We start from the raw sequence: 13,818 nt of genomic DNA on the forward strand, positions 1-13,818 counted from the left end.
TTTTCTAATAAAAGTTGCTCTTTCTAAAACACTCCTGGTCACCTACTGCTGGTCTGGGACTGGAAACTGTTCCCTTCCCTTCTCCCGACAAGGGGAAAATAGGGAAAACCCCGAATCCAATATGTCCTGGGGGTTTAAAAACAGACTCTTCCCTTCTCACTGCAGCATCCCGCGGTGGGAGCAGCGGCTGCGGGAGCCGGGCCGGAGCTGCCGGGCAGGGGCTGCTCCCGCGCTGGTGACAGCGCTGCCTTATCAGCGTCCCGGCCGCGGTGACAGCTGGGCTGGCTTGTGTCAGCCCCTCGGGCACTCACGTATCTCGCTCCGGAGGGTTTAAAATAGCAAATCTCTGAGGCCACACAATAGCTTGGGCTTATATGGGCTCCTGGGGGGGAAGGGGGAGCGGCGGAGGGGGCCAGGGCCGCGGCTGCCGAAATAGCAGCTCACAAGTGTTGCATTCCTCGCTGGGCGCCGGGCACATTCCTGCGGCGCTGCCCGCCCCGGGGTGGGCGCTGCAGCCCCCTTAAAGCCTCCTGGCCCAAAGAGCCTTGCCCAGACCCCGCGGCTCCCCGCGCTCCCGCAGCTCCGGCGCTCAGGTACGGCTGGGGCGGCGCCCGCCCCTCGGGGGGATCGGCCAGGGATGGGCTCGGGATGGGCTCTGGGATGGGCTCGAGATGGGGTCTGGGATGGGCTCGGGATGGGGTCCGGGATCGGGGCATCCCTGCCCGCCCCTCGGGGGAATCGGCTCCGGGCTGGGCCCCGGGATGGGCTCCGGGATGGGCTCCGGGCTCAGCTCTGGGATCGGCTCCGGGCTCGGGGTGTCCTGGTCGCTCTCCCGGGGGTTTTATGCCAAGCAGGCATTCCCATGCATAAACCATCTGCAGCCTGTCCAGCGGGTTGTGTTCACCATTTCTCTTTTGCACCACCCTGGTGGGTGCCCAGGTGGTTCAGATGGGTTTTGGCTGCCCTGGGTCCCAGGAAATCTCCCGGATCCCATTTCTGTGTCTGCAGTGACAGCAGGGATGTGATGCCGATGAGTAGCCTGGCCCTGGCTCTCTGGCAGCCCAGGGGTGGGATGGGATGGGATGGGATGGGATGGGATGGGATGGGATGGGATGGGATGGGATGGGATGGGATGGGATGGGATGGGATGGGATGGGATGCTCCTGTGCCTGGTCTGACCCTGCCAAGCAGGACTGGAGCAGGGACATGACCCAGTCCTGGAGCCACAGTGGGAAAGGAGAGCTCCATGTCTGGGCAGCCTGGAGGAAAGCAGAGACTCAGAACTGTGGAGGATTAACACAGCCCCAGAGCTGTGAGCAGCCAGCCCTGAGCTAAAGGATATGGCGATTTTGAGGAGTATGAGGAATATCTGGATTGTTTAATACACAGCAAATTGTGGGAGATTTTTTTTGTAGTCAGTGCAATGTTTCCTCTTTATCTCTGTAATGTCTGCTGGGCTCTCCTAATTCTATCAAATCAAGATTTCCAAGCTTTAATGAAAAGGTTTATGTGTTTCTGTGCAGAGGATGCATAAATATTTCCTTGAGCCACTTTCTCTTTTGTGTACCCTCTTAACAGTGCCGGACTTGTTGTTGTTCCCTCAGCTCTGGGATCTAATGGTGTCTGAGGGAGGAGGGCAGTGAGAATGTAGGAAGAGGCTTGGAGACTGGGAACCCTCTTCTCCCATGCCATGAAATGATTGTGTGGAGCTTTGGCTGCTCAGATTTGGCCAAACTTGGGGCATCAGGACCATGCTGAGCCTGGGGGAAAAGTGGGAATTGCTGTTGGTGGGGAAGCAGGGATCCTGGGGATGGTGCTGGAGAGGGGCTTAGAGCCAAGCCCCAGACCCATCACAGGAAGGGGAACAGTGGTGGCAGGAGCAGGCGGTGACCCCAACGCAGAGGGGCCCGAGCTCTGCCTTTATTTGTTTCCAAAAAGCACCTTGTGAGGAACAGTGAGATTAGAGACCCTCTGGAGCCGTGGTTATGCCAAGGTTCCCCTCCTGGAATGCCCCTTTCCCATGCCTGAGCATTCCAGCCCTGCATCCAGCATCCTGAATAAGCACTCCTGAGGCCGGGCCTCCCCATCCCGGGTAATGAATGCCTGACAGATGCAGGCAGGAGCAGTTGTTCCCAGACTCTGGGTAGCAGGAGCAGGGAAGCCTTGCTGCTCTGGGAACAGGTGCTTCAGCACATGGAAGTTATTTCTGAGCTGCCTTGCATCGTCCTGTGGCATCTCAGCCCTGCTGAGGGCTGGCACAAGCAGGGGACAGGGCTGGGCTGGGCTGGGCTGGGCTGGGCTTGGGCTTGGGCTCTGGGCTGGGCTGGGGCTCTGAGCTGGGGCTCTGAGCTGGGGCTCTGGGCTGGGGCTCTGGGCTGGGGCTCTGGGCTGGGCTGGGCTGGGCTTGGGCTTGGGCTCTGGGCTGGGCTGGGGCTCTGAGATGGGGCTCTGAGCTGGGCTGGGGCTCTGAGCTGGGGCTCTGAGCTGGGGCTCTGGGCTGGGGCTCTGGGCTGGGCTTGGGCTGGGCTGGGGCTCTGAGCTGGGCTGGGGCTCTGAGCTGGGCTGGGGCTCTGGGCTGGGCTGGGCTGGGGCTCTGGGCTGGGCTGGGGCTCTGAGCTGGGCTGGGGCTCTGGGCTGGGGCTCTGGGCTGGGGCTCTGGGCTGGGCTGGGGCTCTGGGCTGGGCTGGGGCTCTGAGCTGGGCTGGGGCTCTGGGCTGGGGCTCTGGGCTGGGGCTCTGGGCTGGGCTGGGCTGGGCTGGGGCTCTGGGCTGGGCTGGGGCTCTGAGCTGGGCTGGGGCTCTGGGCTGCTCCAGGATGTCCAGGGATGGGGCTGGTGGATGCAGATGTCCCAGTGCAGTGCTGGGTGAAGGTCAGATGAGGTGACATGATAAGCAAAGTCCTCCTGAGCACAGCTGGGAGGGAGAAGATGTGCTGGGAAGATGAAAAGCTGTTTCTGCAGATGTTTTAGCCCTAAAACGAGGGCTAAGTTACTAAGCCAGGCTGTAAATTATTCCTTTTAGTTAACAGGGGGAAAATGTACCTGCAGAGGCCAGGCTGCCCCTTTCCCAGCAGTTCTGCACTTGGAGAGCTGGGCTGGGAGGGTTTGCTGAGGGCTTGTGCTGTGCCTGGTGCAGGGCTGGAAATCTGAGAGAAAGGGTCATCCCTGGACTAAGAATAGTCAGGAAGCAAAACAAGCTGAACACTGCAATGGGGTGATTTTCCTGTCCCCTGAGCAAACACAGCCCCTGAGAGGGCTGGGCCAGGGGGCTGAGTGCCCTGGACATGCTCCTGACAGAGTTATCAGTGCCACAGAGGTTGTGTCCAACCTCCTGTTTGGGGCATGCTGTGATCCTGGGATGGGGGGGCAGGCACCTTATCTCTGCTGAGATAACACTGTCACAGCCTGGCTGGGGACAGCTGGGAGCTCCAAGTGCTTTGGAGAGAGGCAGCATCGCTGTGCCCATGTCCTGGTGCTGAGGGACAGGCTGTGCTAGCCCTTATCTCACTTCTAACCCTCACTTTTTCCAATCTGCCTCCAACTCTGCCAGAGAACCAGGGATGTCAGACACGGAGGAGGTCACCGAGGAGTATGAGCAGTAAGTGGGGTGGTTTTAACCCCCTTTCTTTCTCCCTGTTCCCATTTTCCCACTGCAGCATTGCTTGGAGGTGCTCTCATTGTTACCCAGCACCCACCACGGACCCCCAGCCTGTGCCCCTCTGCCTTGGCAGTGCCTGACCCCAGCAGGGGCAGTTTGTATCCACAGCCATGGGCAGGACAAGGTTTGATTTCTGAATTCACACACACAGTTTGTGTGCCTGACCCCAGCAGGGGCAGTTTGTATCCACAGCAATGGGCAGGACAAGGTTTGATTTCTGAATTCACACACACAGTTTGTGTGCCTGACCCCAGCAGGGGCAGTTTGTGTGGGGAGTTGTATCCACAACCACAGGCAGGACAAGAATGATTGCTGAATTAAAAATGCTGCAGTCTCAATGTGTGGGACAGAGATGGGAAAACCCAAGAGTCAGTGGGGAAATGGGAAATCCAATCTGCTGCTGCTGGGGTCCTGCTGCCCCATGCAGAGCATCACTCTCCAAGGCCCAGATTTGAGAGCATCTTCTGCTGATGGAGGCACATCCTGGAGAGATGGGGCTGGGTTATAGGGGTGAGTTCCAACACAGCTCCCACTGCTCATCCACCAGCAGAGAAAGGACCTGAACCCTCTGGTGTTTCAGTGCCACACCAGACTCGTGTGTGTCACCAATCTGTCCCCCTGGGACAGGCTGTGCATCTCCCCCACGGCCAGGGAAGGACTTGGGGGCAAAGGTGGGATGTGAGCTTCCCATTTCTGGGAATACAGGCCAAGGTCATTCATCTCCTCATGCTGCAAAATGGGGGGGTGCCCTGACCACTGTCAAAGTACCAGTCCGGACCTTCAGGCCCTGCTCTCCAGAGCCTGCAGGGTGACCTGGGCCTTGTCCCTGTCCCCAGTGCCACCTGCCAGCCCCCCAGCAGCCACGGCCTGTGCTGTGAGACAGGGGAGCCAGCCTTGAGGAGTCCCAAACTCACCTCAGCCTCACTGATGGCCCCGTCCCAGCAGCTCAATGTGACTCTAAATTCCTGTTGTGCTTTGCAGGGAGCAGGAAGGTAAGAGGACATGGAGCACCTGCAGCTGCCCTGAGGCCAAGAACTGATCAGAGAAAGTCCAATAACCTGAGGCTTCTTTCCCTTCTCTCTGTCTGTGCCCTGTGTGCTCGCTGAAGAGGAGTGCGTGGAGGAAGGTAGGAGCTGCACCTGCAAGGACCAAGAGCCAAATGCTTCAGTGTTTTCCTGGGGGTTGGGGGTCAGCTCCTGGGCTGCACTGGGCAAATCTTGTCCAGGAAAGGCTGATGTGACCATGTTTGAGATGCCTGCACCTGAAACATCAGTAGGATCAAAACCAGTCTGAATTTTCTCAGGATCTCTTTTGTCAGTGCCTCAAACCAGGGCTGGCAATGCTGGACATGGGTGTGGACTGAGGGGTGACCCCAATATCCCAGCGGGAGCTGGAGCCTCTGCTGAGCGTGTGACAGCCTTGCCAAGCTCAAACTGCCACTGCCTCAGCCTGATGGGGACAAAGGACCTGGGCTGGGCTGGGCTGGGCCGAGCTGGGCTGAGCTGACCCGGGCTGAGTTAGGCTGGGCTGGGCTGGGCTGGGCCGAGCTGGGCCGGGCTGGGCCGAGCTGACCCGGGCTGAGTTAGGCTGGGCTGGGCTGGGCTGGGCCGAGCTGGGCCGGGCTGGGCCGAGCTGGGCCGAGCTGACCTGGGCTGAGTTAGGCTGGGCTGGGCCGGGCTGGGCCGGGCTGGGCCGAGCTGGGCCGAGCTGGGCTGGGCTGGGCTGGGCCTCTGGCTGCTCTAGGGCTCTGCCAGACAAAACACTCCGAGTGTAAAAGCAAAGAGAGGTGCAGGGGGAAGCCCCTGCTGTGCTCCAGTCCTCATCTCACGCACGCCCAACCTCTGTGGCACCCAACTAATCCCTGTGCTTATTCCTTCCCTCCTCCCTGGCTCAGAAGAGGAAGAATGGATAGAGGAAGACGACGGTAGTTATTGCACCTTTCATTATTTCCTCTCTGCTCTCGGGAGAACTCCTGGGTCCATGTGTTCTGACTCTCCCTGGTTGGGGAATGGTTTTCTTTCATTCTTCCACTTCTCTCTCTTCTTCCTGCACTCCTCCCGTGCCCTGCTGTGCTGTGTGTCCATCCTCTGTCTGTGCCTTGTCTCTTATATCTGCCATCTGTGGTTTGCTGTCTTTGCTGTCATCTTTTCCTTCCCCTTTGTGTGGCTGTGGCCCCGCGGGTGTTCCCAGGGCACAGCATCGCTCTGGCTCCGCTGGGGGAATCCCGTGGGGACGCTGCTCCCTCCAGTGGAAAAAGGCTCCAGCAGTGTCACAAAGCGTCCTCAGCCACCCCTGGAGCTCCCTGCTAGAGCAGAGCCATGGGGATCCCTCCTTCCTTCCTGGGCTGTGAGGGATTGGCAGCGTGAGAGGGGATGAGGGACAAGGCAGGAGGTAGCGATAAATCCTTGCATTTCACTAATTTTAGGGGGTTTTGCCCTGAGGAGCACAGGCAGCCCTGGGGTAAGGTTAGAGAGGAGCCCTTTGCTCCCGAGCCACTGCAGCTGCCCAGGTCCCTCTGGGCTCTGTCCCAAAGCAGGGATAGACGTGAGGAGCTGCAGGGATAGACGTGAGGAGCTGCAGGGATAAAAGTGAGAAGCTGCAGGGATAACCGTGAGGAGCTGCAAGGGATAAGTGTGAGGAGCTGCAGGGATAAACGTGAGGAGCTGCAGGGATAAAAGTGAGAAGCTGCAGGGATAACCGTGAGGAGCTGCAAGGGATAAGTGTGAGGAGCTGCAGGGATAAGAGTGAGGAGCTGCAGGGATAAATGTGAGGAGCTGCAAGGGATAAGTGTGAGGAGCTGCAGGGATAAGAGTGAGGAGCTGCAGGGATAAATGTGAGGAGCTGCAGAGATAAGTGTGAGGAGCTGCAGGGATAAACGTGAGGAGCTGCAGGGATAAGTGTGAGGAGCTGCAGGGATAAGAGTGAGGAGCTGCAAGGGATAAGGGTGAGGAGCTGCAAGGGATAAGGGTGAGGAGCTGCAGGGATAAACGTGAGGAGATGCAGGGATAAGAGTGAGGAGCTGCAGGAATAGACATCAGGAGCTGCAGGGATAAATGTCAGGAGCTGCAGGAGCTGCAGGAACACTGCTGTGCTCACTCTGCCCTCCCTGCACAGGTCAGGAGGAGCAGGTAGAGGAGGTGGAGGAGGAGACCACAGAAGCCAAGGCAGAAGGTGAGTGGGGGCTATGCCAGGAGCTCCTTGGCTTGGCTGGGCCATGCTCTGCTCCAGGGCTGCCAGCTGGGGACTGGGATGTACCAGCGGGGCTGTGACAGGGGGACATCAGCACAGAGGGGCAGCTCCCCCAGATCTGGTGTGCAGTAAGGGGGTGTCAAACTGAGATGCCCTTCCCTGCTCTGTCTGGGCCCTACAAACATGAAATGGTGATGAAATACCTGAAATACAAATGGTGCTTGCTGCTGGTGGCTGTGTCCAGCCCTCTGAAATAATGCCAAAAGTGGGCCCAGCCTGGCTCACCAAGGGGTCCATTGCCTTAGAGGGGGTTTCCAGAGCTGGGCTTGAGCTCTGATGTGTCTGATCATCAAAAGAGCACTGGGTTTCACGAGGTGGCTTTGGGGCATGGTGTATGACCCTGTGCTGTCCCCTCTGCTGGGGCAGGCTCAGATCCTGGCTGTGACCCCAAGTCAGGGTGCTGGGACCCCTCTGTGCTGGGGGTGTGGCTGCCCTCACCCAGGGGTGTTCATGTCTCCCATTGCTTTTAAACAGAACAAGAAGATGAAACGAAAGCAGCAGGAGAAGGTAAAGCCGGAGCAGAGGAGAAATGGGTTTGGCCATTCCAGTCCTGATCCCATTCCCCTGAGACACTGGGCCCTTGTAACGAGGTTTTGGTGCTGAATTTATTTGCTACCAAAGGGACAATTTGTGGTAAAAGGGGCAGAGCTGCCCTGGCCACATCCCCCAGCAGGACAGGGGCAGCAGGAGGGATGGATTTGTGCTGCCTCTGGCAGAAATTCACCCAAAATAGAGGAGGAGAGAGAGGCACTGCTGCTTTTCCAGCCTGAGCTTCTGCAAAACTTGTCTGGATTCCTCCTGAGAGCACCTGGGGCTCTCCTGGCCACCCTGTGAGTGAGGGGTGTCCCTCAGGGGCTGCTCTCCCCCATTCATCCTGCAGGGATGCAGCCGGGGTTTGCACTGGGGACAAGTGTGGGAAAGAGGGGGACAGCCCCCCAGAGTGTCCCTGGGCAGGACTGGCCACGGGGACACAAAGCATCGTGTTTTCCACAGGTGGCGAGGGAGAGCGGGAGCAGGAGCCCGGGGAAGGTGAAGTATCACCCTCGTTCCTCCTCCTGCCTGGGGGTTCCAGCTCTGCCCTGCTCAGCCAGCAGCACCAGCTGTGCCTGGGCACACCGTGTGGCACAGGGCTGGCACCTTGCTGCTGGGGGGGTCCCTGGGAAGCCCCTGCTGCTGTGGAGAGAGGGAGGGCTCGGCTCAGGGCGGGCTCGGCTCAAGGTGTGACAGGAAACCCCTCGGTGACACTGACCTTGTCTTTCTGTGCTGCTCCTGGGACCTGCAGGTGAATCGAAGCCAAAACCCAAGTAAGTGTGGCAGGGTTTTCCTGGGGCAAGGTCTGAGCCATGTCAGGGCAGAGGCTCCGTGTGACAGAGCCTGGTCCATAAAGGACAGGGCACAGGGAGCCTCCAGGGCAGGGTGGGACTGGGGTATGGAGAGAAAAGGGAGAGAAACGACAGCAAAACACAGCCCATGAAGGGGACCCTGAGAACGAGGTCTTTAGGCAGTTCTGAAGCATTTTGTACATTCCCTGGGAGAAGCTCAGCAGCCCTGTGACCCTGCAGGTGACAGAAGTGTGTGTGTGTGTGTGTGTGTGTGTGTGTGTGAGCACCCCAGTGTGGGACACTGAGCCCAGGCTATGGCTGGCATGAGGCACATGTTTCCAGGAGTGCCAGGGACTGACCCCGAGGGAGCAGGACTGTGAACCATTGCAGGAAACCTGGGGGGTCCTCCTGGGCCCCTGGGATTCTGCAGTGTGGGAGGCAGATCTGCCCTCAGCCATCATCATCCCTTCATCCCTTTGTGCCCCTGCTGGGCATCTCCTGCCCTCCCTCAAGCCCCACAGGAGGAAGGCTCCAGCTGCCTGTGCCAGGTCACACAGAGCACACAGTGCCCTTTGGGGGGAGCAGGGGGCTGGCAAAGGGCCCTGGCCATGCTGTCTGCAGCTTGCAGGGTTATTCCAGCCATGCAGGCACCTGGGAGCGTTTCCAGGGAATGCCACAGGTCTTCCTCTGGGGCTGCCCAGCTGGCACCTCAAGCAGGATGCATTGCACTCCTCCAGCTGTGGCCACTCTGCACCCTGGGGGGCTCAGGGGGGTGGGATGGGTGGAGGCCCACGTGCTGTCCCAGACCTGCTGTAGCCCCCTCGTGCTCTGGCTCCCCCTCCACTGCAGGGTCTTCATGCCCAACCTGGTGCCCCCCAAGATCCCAGATGGCGAGAGACTGGATTTTGATGTAAGTTATGGCCCAGTTCCCACCCCTGGGGGTGCTGCCCTCCCTCTGCTCCCCCTCAGTGTCTGGCAGCTGCTGGAGGCCCTGGCTGTCTGTGCCTGCTGCAGGACATTCACCGCAAGCGCATGGAGAAGGACCTGAACGAGCTGCAGGCCCTCATCGAAGCCCACTTTGAGAGCAGGAAGAAGGAGGAAGAGGAGCTGCTGTCTCTCAAGGACAGGATTGTACGTGTTCAGCCTTCCCCTCTCTGGCTGTTGCCACCTGGTCCCTGTGGGCACTCAGCCACTGTCCCCTCCCCACAGTCCTGGCAGACCTGGGACACCCCTGGCCCTGCAGGAGAGAGCCTGAGGGTTGAACCAGATTTCTATGAGCCCCAGTGCCTGCACACCATAAAATTCCCTGAGCTGGAAGGGACCCACAGGGATCACTCAGTCCAACCCCTGCCCTGCACAGACCACCCCAACAATCCCACCCTGGGCATCCCTGGCAGCACTGCCCAAACACTCCTGGAGCTCTGGCAGCCTCGGGGCTGTGCCCATTCCCTGGGGAGCCTGGGCAGTGCCAGCACCCTCTGGGGAAGAACCTTTCCTGATCTCCAGCCTGACCCTCCCCTGGCACAGCTCCAGCCATTCCCTTCCTGTCCCCGCTTGCTGGGATGCCCCCGGTGGTGCTGCAGTGCCCGGTGCCGATGCACCTCTCCCCGGGTCACTGTCCCCAGGCTCCCCTGGGGCTCTCAGGGCTCTCGGGGTCCGGGGTCTGTCCCCGGGAGCAGAGAGGATGCAGATTCCCGGCAGTGTCCAAGCCCAGGTCCCCTCCCTGTGCAGGAGCAGCGGCGAGCGGAGCGGGCGGAGCAGCAGCGGATCCGCAGCGAGCGGGAGAAGGAGCGCCAGGCCCGCATGGCCGTGAGTGCCCTCTGGAAATGCGGCCTGGCAAAGGCCTGGGGACACGAGCTGTGTGTCCATCCATCCACTGCTGACCGCCTTCTGACCCTGGCAGGAGGAAAGAGCTCGCAAGGAGGAAGAGGAGGCGCGGAAGAGGGCGGAGGAGGAGGCGCGGAAGAAGAAGGCGTTCTCCAACATGCTGCACTTTGGGGGATACATGCAGAAGGTGGGACCCTCCCCAAGGGACTGTGATGGAGCCACTGTTGCTCCTGGGGAGGGCTTGGCCATGGGCTGGCCTCATCCATGTGACACTGGGGGTTTAGAGGCAGGAGGGACAGGGAACTGAGCTTGGGTCAGTGTTACAGGGCCAGAGTGAGCTTGGAGCTGCCCCGAGCTCAGCTCTGCTCTGCAGATGTGCAGCTCCAGCCTTGCCTCAGGGACAGGGATGGGGACAAGGACAAGGTGTCTTGTCCACTGTTGCCAAAATGTCCTCAAGGACCTCATGGAGTCCCAAAAGCTGAGAGTGTTGGGTGCAAAACTGGGGATGGGGGAGAGCAAAGGCTGGGCAGACTTCCTTCTCTCCAGTGGATTGATGGTTTCCTCAGTCAGAGAAAAAGGGTGGGAAGAAGCAAACAGAGCGGGAAAAGAAGAAGAAGATCCTCAGTGAGCGACGGAAACCCCTGAACATCGACCACCTCAGTGAGGACAAGCTCAGGTGAGCACAGGCTGGCAGGAGGGATGGCCAGGGCAGGATCCCAGGCTGGGGACAGCTCCCGGGCAGGATCCCAGGCTGGGGACAGCTCCCGGGCAGGATCCCAGGCTAGGGACAGCTCCTGGGCAGGATCCCAGGCTGGGGACAGCTCCTGGGCAGGATCCCAGGCTGGGGACAGCTCCTGGGCAGGATCCCAGGCTAGGGACAGCTCCCGGGCAGGATCCCAGGCTGGGGACAGCTCCTGGGGCTTCCAGCTGAGGGGGATGGCACAGCTGGGGATGGGCTGTGACACCCCGTGGGGGACACGGGCTCCAAGGCTGTGCAGGGCCACCATGGCCGGGCTGCAACTGATGGCACCAGCCATGAGAGGGAGCCAGGGTCACACAGGTGGGACAGGGGTGTCCTGAGGAGCCAGGGTCACACGGGTGACACAGGGATGTCCTGGGGAGCCAGGGTCACACGGGTGGGATGTGTGTCCCCATATGTACTGACCTCCCCCGTGGCTCTTGTCCTGAACTCACTGCCTGGATAACACACCCCTGTCTGGGAGCCTCCTGAGCCCCATCCCCGGGAGCAGAAGAGGGGTTGGCATCAGTGCCCCATCCCTGCTGAGCTCCTTGGGAGCACAGCCCTTCCCTGCACTGTCCCCAGCTGGCTCTTCCTGCAGGGACAAGGCCAAGGAGCTATGGCAGAACATCCATGACCTGGAGGCTGAGAAATTTGACCTGCAGGAGAAGTTCAAGCGGCAGAAATACGAGGTGAGCCCCAGGGCCTCTGTGATTTGTCCACCCTCTGTGTTCCTGACTGCTCCTTCTGCTCCCCAGCCAGGGGATGAGCTGGGGCGTGCAAGTTATCTCCCAGCTCCTGGGGACGTGTACCTGGCAACACCACAGGGCAAATGCATCACAGGCCAGGCAGGATGGAGCCCTGAGCAACCTGGGACAGTGGAAGGTGCTCCTGCCCATGGCAGGAGGTAGAATGAGATGGGCTTGAAGGTTCCTTCCAACCCCAACCATCTTGGGATTCTGGGATTCTAAACCCCACAGAAAAACTGCTGGGAAAAAGAGAGCAGTGATGCATCTTCAGCCAGCCCTTGTCCCCAGCCTGGGGCTTCTTGTCAGACCTCACCATCCACCTGCAGCTTTTTCTTGCCAGACCTCACCATTCACCATTTTTTCTTGCAGATCAATGTTCTTCGAAACCGCATCAGTGACCACCAGAAAGTGTAAGTGGCTGCCCATCCCTCCTCCATCTCCTGTCCTTCCAGCTCCCTCCCTATGGATCTCCCTTGCTAAACCACCTCCTCCCTTTCCCCCTCCTGCCTCTGGTCTTGCTGGTGCCCAGCATTCCTGAACCTGCAGGTCTGCCCCAGGATCTCAGTCCCTGCCCTTCTGCCCCTGATGGACCTCCATGGTCCCACTGCCACCAGCTCCCCCCTCCCCAGAGACCTTGGCAGGGGATGGACCCCAGGGAGAACCCACCTCTGCATGGGAAGCTTTGTGTCCTCTGGGGTCCTTCAGTCTCCAGCACCCCCTCCCTGCAGGGGCCCTGCCCAGCATCTCAGGAAGCTGCTGGAGATCCCAGCTTGTCTAGCAGGAGAAGTCCCATGGGCTGTAGGATTTGTACAGGCCCACAAGGCCAGAGGAACCTGTCCCTGTGCCCATGGTCCCTGCACATGGCTGGGGAACCCTTTGTAGGAGAGTGGGAGAGGCTGTTTGACCCCTATTCCCAGGAGCACCCCAGTGCTCTCACATCCCCATCCCACTTCCCCCTCATGTGGGAGGTGCTCAGCCCACCCTGTGTGTCAGGGGCAGCAGCTCCCACCCAACTTACACCAGGTCTCTCTTCTCTCCTGCCCCACCATGGCGTGATCCTGCAGCAAAGGGTGAGTACAGGCACTTCTGAGGGCTGTGTGTGTCCCCCTGCACAGGAGCTCTGTGCTCTGTGTGTGTGTCCCTGCACAGGAGCTGTGTGTTTGTATGTGTGTGTGTCCCTGCACAGGTGCTGTGTGTGTGTGTGTGTGTGTGTGTGTTTGTGTGTGTGTGTCCCTGCACAGGAGCTCTGTGTGTGTTTGTGTGTGTGTGTCCCTTGCACAGGTGCTGTGTGTGTGTGTGCATGTGTGTGTGTGTGTCCCTGCACAGGAGCTCTGTGTGTGTCTCTGCACAGGAGCGCTGTGTGTGTCCCACTCCATGTGTGTGGCAGGGACACCAGGACCCCAGGGCAGAAGCAGGGCTCAGGGATGAGGCAGTCCCAAGGACTGGCAGCCAGAAATGCCCTTCACTGCCCACCCAAACCTCCTCCTCTGTGCTCCCCTGTGCTGGTTAAGGCGAGCCATGGGCTGGGTCCTGAAGGATCCTGCAGCTGCTTTTATCCCTCTGCAGCCACAGATGCAACTTGTCCATTCTTCTTGGAACGATTCTTGGGGGGGAGAAACATGGGAGGGAAATGGTGGGTCCTAAGAATCACCTGGCAACTGCATGAGCTTGCTCCTAGGGAGTCCCAAGGCTCTTTGGCTCAGGTCCCAAGGTTTACGTGGGGCCAGTGGAGACCCCAGGGCAGTTTCCAATGGGAAAAGGCTGCAGGACCACTGACAGCACCCACCTCCTCCTCCCTGTGTGGTCACTGATGCCTTTTTGCACGTGCTGTTCCTCTTCCCTTGCAGATCCAAGGGTGCCCGTGGGAAGACCATGGTGGGCAGCCGAAGGAAGTAGAGGCTCAGGGAGAGAGGAGGCCAAGCCTCAGGAGCTGCAGTGGCTGCACAGAGCCCTGGCTGCAGGAGTGGGAATTCCAGGGGGCAGAGGCCTCAGGAGTGTCCCATCTCCACCCCCCAGTGTTGTTGTGTCTGTAAATAAAGAGGTGCTGAGGGGGTGCAGGTGTGGTCTCCATCCTGAGGCTCTGATCCAGGGGACACAGGCTCAGCACAGCTCCAGGAGTTGGCCACCTGCTGCCCAGGCTGTGAGAGGTCACAGCAACCACCCAGGACCCCCCACGCCACTGTCCCTGTGCCTCCCAGCACCATCTCAGCTACTGTCCTTGGCAGGTTTGGTGACACACCTCAGTGCTCTGAGCTGCTTTTCCTGCTGCACCTTGG

General features: G+C 59.7%; 1 protein-coding gene across 3 annotated transcripts; it reads left to right on the forward strand.

Annotated features, from left to right (window-relative positions):
- Positions 1 to 3,558: 3,558 nt before the first annotated feature.
- On the forward strand, positions 3,559 to 13,438 carry TNNT2 (troponin T2, cardiac type). Of its 3 annotated transcripts, XM_066565229.1 has the most exons (17): positions 3,559 to 3,596; positions 4,638 to 4,648; positions 4,765 to 4,782; positions 5,551 to 5,580; positions 6,771 to 6,827; positions 7,380 to 7,412; positions 7,899 to 7,934; positions 8,188 to 8,209; positions 9,077 to 9,137; positions 9,242 to 9,358; positions 9,959 to 10,036; positions 10,131 to 10,241; positions 10,621 to 10,730; positions 11,395 to 11,485; positions 11,912 to 11,952; positions 12,607 to 12,612; positions 13,390 to 13,438. In XM_066565229.1, the coding sequence occupies exons 1-17, from the start codon at positions 3,559 to 3,561 to the stop codon at positions 13,436 to 13,438; spliced, it is 909 nt and encodes a 302-aa protein (XP_066421326.1). The 3 variants fall into 3 exon arrangements, with proteins under 3 accessions (XP_066421326.1, XP_066421327.1, XP_066421328.1); XM_066565230.1 differs by lacking the exon at positions 5,551 to 5,580; XM_066565231.1 differs by lacking the exons at positions 5,551 to 5,580; positions 7,899 to 7,934.
- Positions 13,439 to 13,818: the final 380 nt, after the last annotated feature.

This window comes from Molothrus aeneus, chromosome 24 (assembly GCF_037042795.1).
Source record: "Molothrus aeneus isolate 106 chromosome 24, BPBGC_Maene_1.0, whole genome shotgun sequence".
In the NCBI taxonomy this organism is placed as follows: Eukaryota; Metazoa; Chordata; class Aves; order Passeriformes; family Icteridae; genus Molothrus; species Molothrus aeneus.

Excerpts from the sequence above, each read along its gene's own strand:
- TNNT2 (XM_066565229.1), top strand. The coding sequence starts at position 3,559 with ATGTCAGACACGGAGGAGGTCACCGAGGAGTATGAGCA. Across the intron at positions 8,210-9,076 it reads GAATCGAAGCCAAAACCCAA|GGTCTTCATGCCCAACCTGG; the intron begins GTAAGTGTGGCA and ends CCTCCACTGCAG. Across the intron at positions 11,486-11,911 it reads TCAAGCGGCAGAAATACGAG|ATCAATGTTCTTCGAAACCG; the intron begins GTGAGCCCCAGG and ends TTTTTCTTGCAG.